The 12,772-nt window shown below is 35.5% G+C and overlaps 1 protein-coding gene across 1 annotated transcript in view; it reads right to left on the minus strand.

Annotated features, from left to right (window-relative positions):
- Window positions 1–12,772, minus strand: part of RAPGEF5 (Rap guanine nucleotide exchange factor 5) — a 68,961-nt gene that overhangs the window by 39,732 nt on the left and 16,457 nt on the right. The window contains exons 2-3 of the mRNA XM_063303751.1: window positions 6,725–6,843; window positions 6,293–6,381 (exon numbers count right to left, since the gene is read on the minus strand). Of these exons, the coding sequence (XP_063159821.1) occupies window positions 6,293–6,381; window positions 6,725–6,843 (208 nt within the window). The remainder of the gene's footprint in view (window positions 1–6,292; window positions 6,382–6,724; window positions 6,844–12,772) is intronic.

A 12,772-nucleotide genomic window follows, 5' to 3' on the forward strand; every position in this document is an offset into this window, starting at 1 on the left:
TAATTCAAAGGAACATCATCATGGCATTTAATGGGGACACCATTTACAATTTTTTTAGCTTAATTCTTTCATTCATTTTCTATATCAATTCTCTATTACCCTTGGACATTTCCACAGTGTTGTTAAGATAGAAAAAAAAGCAATACACAATCATTTTGAAATTATCTACACTCAATTATCCTGTATGTCTTGTCTACTTAAAATAGTGCTACAACTGCAGACTCCAACCCAAGGAGAATCTTAAAAGTCTCAAAATCTGCATTCCAGTTAGAGACAACTGTGAAACTCTTCATATGAATAAGCTACAAAGGTTTCCCTCCATAAATTTGGATCAAACAGTATCTTGATAATTGGTAAGTAATTTGGGCTTTGGCCATTACAGTATCAATGAAACACCATTCACTCCAATTTGTGCACTGTATATATGAATGCATCTATCCCTGAAAACAAGATTGAAGCCAGCCTATCTATAAAATGCTGACAGGGGGACAATACTGGCTGAAAAAATATTTTTCTCCACATTAGATTATTCATGATCATTTAATATTTTAAGGAGAATCAAATTTCAAAAATGTCATAAATCAAGCAGCAAATTGAATAGGTTTTTACATACATATATGCAATTCATGTACAGACATTTAAACAGGCTCTTAATTGCTTTAATATATTTGCATTAAGTTGTGATATTTTAATGTAAGTCTTAGACAACAGACCTCAGCAATCAGTGATTATAATAACTAAAATAAATATATAAGCACACACATGGTTTAATTAATAACACTACAAAAAGCAACATGAAGAAGAAGGGAATTCTACTCCATATGGTAAGAACTTCAAATGCAGTATAATGAGAATCAGGATAAGACTTGGGATTGAGTCTATTAAAATAAGTCACATGATCACATTAATGGCAAAAACCAGAAGCAGAAATAGGGACTGATTTATTAAGCCATGTAAGTGATAAAAAATAATGCTTCCTTTCATTCAAATGCTGTTGCAACCTTAAATTCTGATGACACACAAGCTTATTGATATCACAAGTACAGTCTCACTGTCTATAAAATGGGGCAGAAGAGTTTCACCTAGTATTTGGATAAGTATAATAAAGATTAGGACTGTGCTATTACATTCAGCCAGCAATATTACATCTGAGCAAATTCTTCAAAACAAGTATTTCAGATCACATGACAGTCTATGTAGGCATATGAAACAGTGTTTGAAATAACTGTGTGAATCTGGAAAAGGCAAGGCTATTTCAAAGGATTTGCACAGCCCTAATAAATTGGCTACAAATAGTTCATTCAAGGGAATGGTATTGAAAAAACAATACTCCACCTCTGAATATACGCAGCAATCTTCTAAAGTCCTCCACATTTTGAATATACAATTAAACTTGAGCATGCCTATACATCTACTGTACAATTTAAAATCCCACAGTCTCTGACACAGCAATTTCTGTACACATTTTTCTTATGTATATAAAACATACATCAATATGTTGGAGTCAAGCCACAGTTCAGAAATAAAGCACATTCGCACAATGGAAGATGATGAAAAGAACTGCATAGTCAAACTGCTCCAGCATCCCGCTCCCTAAAAATGCCATGGGAATCCCAAAAGGAAGCATAATATTAAGGTGATTGTCTTTCCTTTATTCCCTTGCAGATAATTTTTTGAATAATATTGCCTCTGATAATATATAGCAAGTCTAAGTAGAAGCTTGTGAGTATCATAGGCACTTACTTTCTTTTAAAAGTGAATTGCATGGTTTAACTATAAATGAATGAAAAACTATTTCCTTTTGACCTATCCATAATCTTCCACTATTTAACTTCATCTCTATCCTTACTCTACATCATTTAACATATATTTATCATGTTACCTATTACTTGTTTTTTTAAAATAAACTAAATAGGCCCCCTAAATGTTGTAACCTTTCCTCATAAAGCAGTTGCTCTGGCCCTCCAATACTTTATTGCCATTTGCTACACCTCCCCAGCAATACAGTATTTTGGGGAGATGCAAGAATCAGAATGATACCTATCATTCCAAGAGTGGTCAGCCCTGAATTTTATATAAGCATTACGATGCTGTAACTTATTATTATTCCTTTTCTGGCAAGTGGCATCGGCTTGATTCAGAGCTGCCACACACTCAGTGCCAGACCCGATCAACCTACAGTTTGATCCAGTGTGAATCACAATACATTGAACTGTTCCAGTAGAAGATAAATATCTGTAGCTCAGGGTTGAACTGTGGAGCTCTTGGTGCTCTCTGAGCTTGGTTGTTTGCTGTAGACATTTCATTACCCAACTAAGTAACATGAGTCCGATGATGTTACTTAGTTGGGTAATGAAACGTCTGCAAGCAAACAACCAAGCTCAGAGAAAAACCAAAAATTCCACATTGAACTGTATAGGTCAGTCCAGTGCCCACTTACCCAGCACTGAAATATGTTTTTGGAGCCCATAATCCTCCCCGTTTCTTTAAATCACCCTATTTTGGGTGATTTGGATACTTGCAATCATCCAATGAAATTAACAGGAAGGAAAACAAAAATAAACAAAAACAGAAAAACAGAAACTTTGGCAGATGGGTACGTTCAAAAATAAAGAGAAATACAAGTTCACAAATAAGAAGAAACCCCAACATTAAAATATCCATTTGTAATTATTTTTACACAGTATTATAAACTGGATAGATGAAGATAACGTATAGGAAAAATCCTTGATAATATAGCTAAGAGGTTGTGACCACATCCAAAGAAAATTATCCTACCCATAGGATACTTCACAACTCTTCGTTGTTGTGTTTATTTCTCAGCCTAAGTAATTTCTCATACTTTTAAATACCACTGATACAAAATATAGTTTTTCATTGTTTTGTGGTAATAAATCTAGCAGTTACCAACACTAAATTATTCAATTTCTTTTACACTGCATCAATTTATACAATTTATATTGCCAATAGGGTTCACTGTTCTGATTACTAAAAAAAATGAAGACATGTACCAGTTTGCCTACAGCTACACCACAATTTTAAGAGATTACAATTTAGGTAACTAATTTTAGTGGGATGTAATGCCAACCACAGATAATGGCCTTGTGTGACTAGCTGAAATAGATTTAAATGAAATCCCTTGCCACAAAGAGTTCTCATAAAATTCATCAAGTTCAAAGCTAAAATAATTTTCTGAGAGAGTTTTTGAAGAAAGACTCTCAGACTTTCAGGAAAATCTGTTATAAGAAACTTACATAATATTAAAAAGATTTCCTTGATTTGAAATAAAGAGAATATACATTATTCTTCTAATGCTACAAGTGGTTGTATCTGATAAAACATAGCAAGGTTACGAAGAAATATTTGAACTTCTTTCATCTGGGACTTCAGGCTTCTTTTCCAACTATAATCAGCAGTGACAGGTTTTCCATAAGGGCTTTAGATTCAAACACAAAAAGGTGCTTTGGAGTACATCTGGATGAGTGGATGTCTACAACCCCTTAAGCCAAATATGGGTTCATGCGGCAGCTAGTTTCCACCAATCTTTAATCTAATAAAATCCTCTTTCTTTTCATTCCTTATAATGAATAAATTTATCCTCACGCATATAAAAAGAGTAATTAAGGAACAGCATAAAAGATCAAGAACCAGAGACTGCTTCCATCTTTTTTCAAAGCAAGTACTTGAAACAGTAGACATTAATTACTTAATGACAGTTTATTTGGACTTTCTAATGTCTGATATTTGTAGTTAACCCTTGGGGGCCAAACAACAAATGACATTTACCTGAGGCCTTAGAAAACCTAGATAGAAAACAATCTATCAGAATAGCTAAAATTGAGTTAAAGTTATGAATAATTTTAACATTTTATGAACCTTCTGTATCTTCGTGAATTTGCTAGTGAAATACTATGAATTTGCACATAGTATTAAAGCATGTAAAAAGATTGCACAGATTTGATTGGGAGTTTAAATGAGGCTATACTTTTTGGAGATGTATATTAATATAAAGATTGAGCTAAAGATTGTCTAAAAGGTCCCAAAAAGATAAACTGGTGGCAGAACTATGGCTCAAGTTTACTATATATTGTATGCACTTATTTGCTAACTAAGGCAAATCTCAAGTTGAACAAATTACTGAGAAAAAAGGACAGAATGTTTCCAAAATACCATCAGGCTACAGGCTGTCAGGAAATAACCAGATATCATTCTGTGTGATCAGTAGTCATATGCCTTTCCAACCAGGTCATGCAACATAAGCAGAGAGTGAGTGAAAGAGTAGGCATAAGACAGACAATCCAAAAGGAACAGCAATGGCTAACCTCTACTGAGGATAAATAAGCAAAGGGGCCTGAAGGAGGCCCACTAATACCTTCACAGGGTTGCATCCAGTCCATTATTTAAACGTTCCGTTCTGTTGTCCAGGTGAAGCCTGCCTAAATCTCATAGCATCTTTAGGAGGAAATCCTTTATTTATTGACAGCCTTAGAATGGATAAATTCCCAGTGCTTATGGAGAATGCTCTTCAAGTTCCAGAAATAATAGAAGGAACTATAGCTAATATGGGATGTTGCTCCAATACAACCACCATCAAAATGTGCTGTATAAGTTTTCACACTTCAGCTTATGTCTGCATCTAGAATTATACTGAGGTCAGCCTCCATAGCCATTTCATTATTCTTTTAATACATAAATTTTGTGTTCTTTTATTGTTATTAGAACTGTATTGATCATACAACAAGACTATCATTATCAGCTCTTTTAAGAGTAGGGATACCCACAAAAATGTTCAGGGAAATAATCACTAAATATATTTCATCTCAGCCAGTCATACTTGGATAGCTATTTTTCACCTGTAATATGGAAGGAAGACATACAGTACTAATGAGCACTGGAATAAGTCTGAGAAATGGGAAGGAGAACAGGGAAGTAATAAAGAGTTACTGGAGAGATGAACTTTAACTTGTACTCTTTTCAGATGTTAAAAACAAGCAACCATAATGCACTACATGACTAGGGAGTCTACTATGTTCAATAGAATCTAACAGGAGTCTAAGGAGAGATTACTCCATATAAATATTCAAATGTTAAGAACACTGTGGGATTTATGCTGCCTAGCCAAGACAATCGGACCACAACTTTTTATTTAGCTTATGATTTGGTGCTAGAAAAATTACATACAACATCACTATGATTATGCCTGAGGAAGCACAGCAATTACACAGCTATGGTTTCCATGCACAAAGTATTAATCCCTATTCACAGAGAAATAGCTCGGTGGACAGTACAATAAATCAGGCCCTGGGTCTTTCTTTTTGCTTATGATTTAGGAAAACTACATAGTGCAGTAAGCACAAATGCCTTATGCCTAACAATGTTCTACTGATTTGCAGCTGGAAAAATCTGACTCAGGAATGCCTAAGAATTCATAAATGTTATTTATGCTTTAATCTTTTAATCCTTGCAAATGTGTTTATTTTTAATAATCTCATTTGGAAGAACAATAAAAATTATTAATTCCATTTCCAGCTTTCAGTATTTCACAGCCCTTCTGCAATCGTACAGGGAACTCTTAAAAATAGCCAACAGTCTGCTTTAATTAAAACTGTAAATAAATTGTAGGTGGTCTTGATAAACTACCGAAGGAGCTTTGGTGACAGCACAGTATACATTAGAGGTAGAAAATCAAGCTGAAAAATAACCTGCACGTCAAGCAGCCTGATCAATATAATAATTGCTCCAGGCTGAAACCAAAGTACAATCTCTAGATGAAGGCAGCAAATACTAAAGAAGGTTATTCTGTTGCATGATATGCATGGGTACGCTATTAATGCTAAAAAATTAAGAAACAGTTGGTATTAAAGAAGTAGCTATGGAGTACTTTAAATAATTGCTGACTTAGATACCCTACAGCTATATAACTCAGCTTGCTATCTTCTGATTGCCTCATTACCACACACCCATTGCTACAATTGTTTTATCTATTAAGATATAAGCAGGGTACTGAAGCGTTAATGGGGCAGTTTTAAAAACCCTCATTTTCAAGATTGATTTTCTATTGTTAAATATAGATAATGCATTATCTTAACATAATCAGATGTTACTATGAATGCTATGCCTATGAAATAGCATTATCCAAAACATTATAAAATTAAAATCATTTTAAGTAAAATGCTGGTAGGAAAAAATACATTATACATATTTGCATAGTAGCTGATCAACTGTGTTTGCTAAGAGCATGAGTGGACACAGAGAAGCTGCTTTTCATGAGCATGCTGTTATTATAGTTTACCTGTGTCTTTGTCCTGTACTTCTTCCAGGTGCAGGTCATTCAGGACATACTCCAAAATCTTCTCTGGTGTCCCTGATACCACCACGTATCTGTCAGGAAGGAGAGAGTCCACAGAATCATCCTCTGTGGAAGACTGAGAACGGCTGCTCCATTCATCTTCCTCATCCTCTTCATCAATGTATTTAAAATAAGGCACATCAAATGTGGGCAAAGGCAGTTCTCTGCCTAGGAACAAAGCAGAATGCTTCTTCTCTATGTGAGGGTCAAAGATCCTCAGTCTGGAACTTCCCATACTATATGGCAAATGATAATGACATTCCCTCAATGCTGCCTTCTCACTTTGCTTGCCAGCAACCGAATTCACCCAGCTGCTGAGAGCTCTGCGTCAGCGTGACTCTAGCTGTGTCTGAGCACCCAAGGAAAAACTCTTACCTCCAATCACTCTCGACACTCCCCGACATGGGGGCTGGGCTCTGTGACAACACTTTCCTAAGCACCAGCACATCTTGGTCCAGTTCCTTCACTTGAACAGTGGTCACTTCATCATCCAGCTTTAATTTGGAGAGGGAGACAAACAACAAAGAGAAAAATGAGTAAAATCCCAAGGGACTGAATGAAAGAAGGGGTGGGGGAAAGCTTTGATTAGAGCTGCATTTTCTCTCTATCAGCGCTGCCATCCGCAGCAGCCACTGCCCTTGATTTACATTCAGAAAATTCACAATGCACCAGAATTTGAGCAGTGCTCTCTTTTCCCAGGGGCATGGAGAGCATATAACAAAGCTGTTAATTACAAATTATTAGACTCAATACTTACTGTAAATGAAAGAGGAACAGTTAATAAAAGAAAGAGGAGTGTTATTTAGTATGTTTTTGGTTTGATTGAAGTTACATTCTGCTCTTGCCTGCAACTTAAAATTGCTAAGGAAGTTGTAACCATTTTATGGCATTTTACAGCATTTCAGTGAGCTTAACTGCTACATCAACATAACAGATCATCCTATAAAACAGCTCAGGCAATGAATATGTCAGAAAAAAGTACAAGACTCATTCATGCACACTGAGCTCACATAATGAAAAATTAACTTCTGAAAACAAAGCCCACTAAAAGCTTGGGATAAAATTCACAAAAGGGTGCCTCTTGAAAATTGGTATCACTGTTTATTGTACCGAATTTTTCCACCCTAGATTCTATAGAACGGAAGGATTATTTGTACACATACAGTTTATTATACCAACAATCTTAAAGGGGTGACTTGTACAGCAGAGATTGTTGACTAAACAGCCTGCAGGAAGCATAGTGCTTGGTGCACAACTCTCATTACTTCCAAGAGCCTCCTAGAAAACCTGGGAAAAACCCTGATATTATCTAAATTAAGTGAAATAATCTGCACTCCTACTGGCTATGTTCATATGCAAATATTTCTCACATGCAATAAAACAATACAAAGGATAGATCCAGACTCATATTACAGAAGCAAACTGGCCAAATACAAGAGAAAATATAAAGGATATGGGAACAGAATTATAAAGCAATGTTATTTGATGGTTAACCTCTTTTGGTCATCATTTTTTAATAACATGAAGGAATTTGAAGACTAATCAGCAATAAAACCACATATTGATGCCAGAGGAGTCACAGAAATATGCAGTCTTGTCCACACAGATTTTAATATTCATATATATACCAGAGAGAGAGCATGTGCGCAATTATTAATTTTTTGCCATCTCAGATATGCAGGTACTGAACCAATTAACATAAGGCATTTGTTGAAAAATTCCCTTGGGACATCAAGACATCATGTTTCAGGAATACCAATGTACAACTGTAATTTTCTATTTCACGGTATATGCTTTTGTTGCCCACAGTATGCAAGACAGCCATAAAACAGTAAGCTATGCAAAATCAGTAACATTATTCAATTAAAAGAAATTTCTCCATACAGCTTTCTCAGTTTATTTTTCAAGCCATCCACACAGAGGTATTGAATTCTAATCTATTATAGTCACATTTGTATCTCAACTTTCTTCTAAGAGCTCAAAACAGTATACATGCAGGTACCCCTCGCTATACCACCCTCAACAGCTCTGTGAAGTAAATTGCACTGAGATAGTGACTGGTCAAAATGCGCTCCTTCTTCAAGTGAGAACTTGACTCTAGTTCTCCCAGTCCAGTATCTCAATCAATATATGACACTAGCTTTTAAAATAATTTTTGGTATTACTACTTTCAGATGTAAGCTACTGCAACTCCAGAAAAAAAAACATAATGTAAACAATGGGAACTAACAACCATGGGTTTCTGCAGGGGGAGCAAATGACCATGTATTGCCACACAAATTCCACCCTTTTCCTACTTGCATTGCAACTTTACACACAAATACATGAGAGATGGAACCCATGTTGATGTGAAAAAAAAATCCCTCATGAAACATATTCATATACCTTTTATATCTCCATAGAGAAGTACTCTGTACATGTAGCCTTTTCTGCCATTGCCCCCACCCTATGGAATATCTTGCCCCCTGAGGTGAGGTTGGCCCCCGCTCTTCTGGCCTTCTGGAAGAGCATTAAGACCTGGCTCTGCCAACTAGCATGAAGATCCAATAGCAGTAAGCAGCCCTGGGGGTGGTTGGTGGTTTGAGGACACTCTCTTTGCCTTTTAGCTTCTCACTTTTGTATATTTTTGTAATGGTTTTTATGACCTTTTATTTGTAAGCCACCCAGAGCTGCTTATATAGTGATATAGGCAGTGTATAAACGTGATTAATAAATAATAAATACATGTTAATCTGAATCTCAAATTTCTACATGTAAATAACTAAAATACATTGAGGTAAATCTTCAGCCAAAATTTCCATTATGTCAAGATACAGGAAAACACGTATTTAAATCTCACATACTGCACTAAGCAAAACATAGAATGGTACTTAACTATGGCTGGATCACATCCAACACCATCTATGTATTACTTAACTGCCTGTGCTGCATTGGTTGTGGTGTGAGGCAATGCCTTGTGTTTTGTTCTTTTAAGGAACAGAAACTATGCCGAATTCTCTGGAACTTGCCAGTTAGAACGTTTTTCTAGAGGTAGCACAGTAACTGTTTAGAAACAAAGTTACAAGATGCATTCATTAACAGCAGTGAGACATTTAGCATGATGCCACAGAGAATAGGAAAAATTATTTCACTGCTGCATTAGCTAAATCTGACACAGCACACTAACACTGATGCATCTAATGATAATCTATTTTTTATCTTCCCACAATGTGATGCTGGTACTTGGGCATGACCTTGAGTGCAAAGCAAAGGCTACATTTGCAGAGCATGCCAGCAGCTTCATAGTTATAGAGGGCCCCTATTGAAAAGCAGCATGTCTAGGAAAACAGAAGGTACTAATGCAGTCTTACATTTCTCTGAATTGTGGAATTAAATTTCTGTGTCTGTGAAATTTGTCATTTCCACTTGAAATATAAGATTAGAAGGCTCAAAAATATATTTCAGCCTGCTTTGTGCAATGTACGACTTTCCTTATTTCCTTGTTTATTTTTATTCTGAAAAATTAACCTAGAAGATCAAGAGATTGGTTCACATTTTTAATTATCACTTTTAGGGAGGAGTAACAAATGATAATTCGCAATTGTGAATCAAGCACTAGAAACAGAATTTCCTCACTATTTTCAATATCAACTATAGTAGTTTCTCTCTGGTAAAAGAATCCTCACATTGTGGAGATCTCTAAATAGTTCAAGCATCTTCTTCATTGGAGGAGTTGCTTGTAATCTTACACACAATCCGGAACCCCTATCTTATCATCCAGAAACAAACCAAACAGAAGGGATTTGGCAACATATAAAAGATGGAAGTAAATTTCAAAACACATACACAGAGATACACATGTACGTATGCGCATATACACACATGCACACAAACACCATTCTAGCTCATATTTTTAAATGCAAATCCAGAAAGCATCTGAATCAGCTCTAAATAAGAAATCCTTTAACCTAATATCCCAAACATATTTGTAAACATATTCCAAACCAGAAAAAGATCAAGAACTATATGACAGATTCATCAGTGATGAGAATAATCATTATTACATCTATTCTGATGGATTTTTAAGCATTTTGCTGATGATACCATCTTATGATGTGTCAGTTTTCTTTCCTAAATTATGTTCTTCCCATTTTGTTTATCTGGATATTTCTATCTAATTAAAGAGATTGACTCTACACATCTGTGACAACAGGCAATCTGTCCAGATTTCCAGCTATCTTCCCACCTCCTCCTTTTCATAATTTGGACCTACCTTTTAGATGAAGAGTTTCAGAAACTTTTCTAAGAGATCGATCTATCAGTTTGCCCACAGAAAGATATTTCTTTCCGCTGAAGTTAATCTTCTTCATAACACTCCCTTCAAATAACTCTTCTTCTTCCTTTAAAATATTTATTGAACCACGTATCCATGAGTATAACAGTATGTCTTTAAATTGCCAAGGGGAAATTACATCAAGGAATCCTGAGAGGAGACTCGCACACACGTAAGAAAACCACAAATATGAATGGATGGTGGAAATCTAAAAAATGTACTTAATAGCAAATAGTTCAAGTAAAACAGTGGAAGAGCACTACCACTAGAACTGAACTTGCAATATGGAGGGGGTTGACTAAATGTCCAAGCAATTGCAATCTGGAAAAATAAAATTACAGAAGTGTCTCTCTATAGAAACTATAGGATATACCAAGCAGACAGAATGAGAAATTTCCATTGTGGAAATTCTCTGGATATTCAGGAGATCCAAACTCAAAGAATCAGAATGGACAGATTAAACCAGTATAGGAAGAGCATATATTTATGATTTTAGAATAGCTGACTGATATTTAGCTACTCATGGTTGATTACTCATATGTCTGAATGAGTGATTTTTAAGGCTTTAACCATTTCTTAGTTTTGCTGTGTCTAAAAATGGTGGGAAATTGTCCCATTGTATTTTCAACAGCAATGGTCATACAGAGTTCAAAAAAGCAGGCTAGAGTGCACATATCAACTAAAAGGCTAGAGTGCACATATCAACTCCCCACTCCCACTTAATATAAATTACTTCTGTCTGGAAACATTGATAATTAAGAGCAGTTTACACAATCTCTAATCAGCATGAGAAAACCCAATTCTGGTGCATTTTTGCTGCAAGTTTACTATAAAATACAGCCCTCTTTAGAATACACAAAACTACAAGAATCTGACAGTATGAAACAGTGACCAAAAAAATCACATTTCAGATTTGTAGCGTAAAGTAATTCTCAAGTGGTGGTGGTGCTTAATTACAAGATAGATCAAACAACTGCTTCGTGACAGGCACACATCTCCATTATAAAAAGCCCTTATCCTACCTTAATAAAACCCACCTATAATGAAATACTAACCTTTCTTAAAATATCAAAACAAGAAAATCCTATTTATCTAAAATGAATCTAATTGTCCTGTTGCCAATTTTTTAAACAGAAGATTAAACAAGATGGTATATGTACCAAGGACTTTTTCCAAAATCGCTGATGTTATCATCTTAATGGTTAGCTTATAATAGGTACTATTAGTACTATTAGTAAAATCCTTTTAACTGGAACAAGGAGAGAGGGACATATCCACTGAGTCTTAAATAATACTAGTTAAGTACACTAAGCCTGTTCTATTGCAAGTTTTTACTCAATAAGAAAAATAAATTGACTGCCTTGGCTTCTCCTCCATATGCTACTGTTGCAACATTAGGGTAAGACAAAGGTCCTTAATGACAGGAATAGCTGAGAAAAACATCTGTGGAAAGGTGGATTAATTCACAGGGCTTCTATCCAGTTAGCTTCCATTTGGCCTAATAAGCAAAGCACAATTACCAGGAGACAAAATAATCCTGAAAGCACACAATTCAGATTTACCCAAGAAATATGGTAGTCTTGCACATAGATAGAAGAGCTTCCTCCCCCATGGTTCTACTAAGAATTGTTAGTTGAGGGAGTTGGTCTCACTGATTTAAATCTAACATGTTTAAGTACAAATGCAGTTATGACACCTTAAGGCTAACGTACACCTTTGTCTAGTCATCCACCACCTACTGTAGATTTTGCTTTTTAACTACCTGCAGAACAGACTAGCAAGAAAAATAACATCACAGTTGGTGGCCAGCTTAAGATAAATTAAAAAAAAAAAGGTGGAACTGCATAAGACTTTTGTTTGCTCATAGAAACTACCATAATGAAATTCTAGTACACTGAATTTTAAATGAAACAATGGCCCCACAATCTTTAAAGTGACTATATTTCAGTAAGTTTAACGTCCCTCTGGATCAAACCAAAGAGATACCTAGTTCAGCATTCTGTTACAGAGGCCAGCTAGATGTCTACAGGAAGTCCAGAAAAGACATGTGTGCAAAAGGACCTTCCCATATACATTCCCTAGCAGGTGATACTGAGAAAAATAGTGCTATA

This window comes from Candoia aspera, chromosome 4, assembly GCF_035149785.1.
Source record: "Candoia aspera isolate rCanAsp1 chromosome 4, rCanAsp1.hap2, whole genome shotgun sequence".
In the NCBI taxonomy this organism is placed as follows: domain Eukaryota; kingdom Metazoa; phylum Chordata; class Lepidosauria; order Squamata; family Boidae; genus Candoia; species Candoia aspera.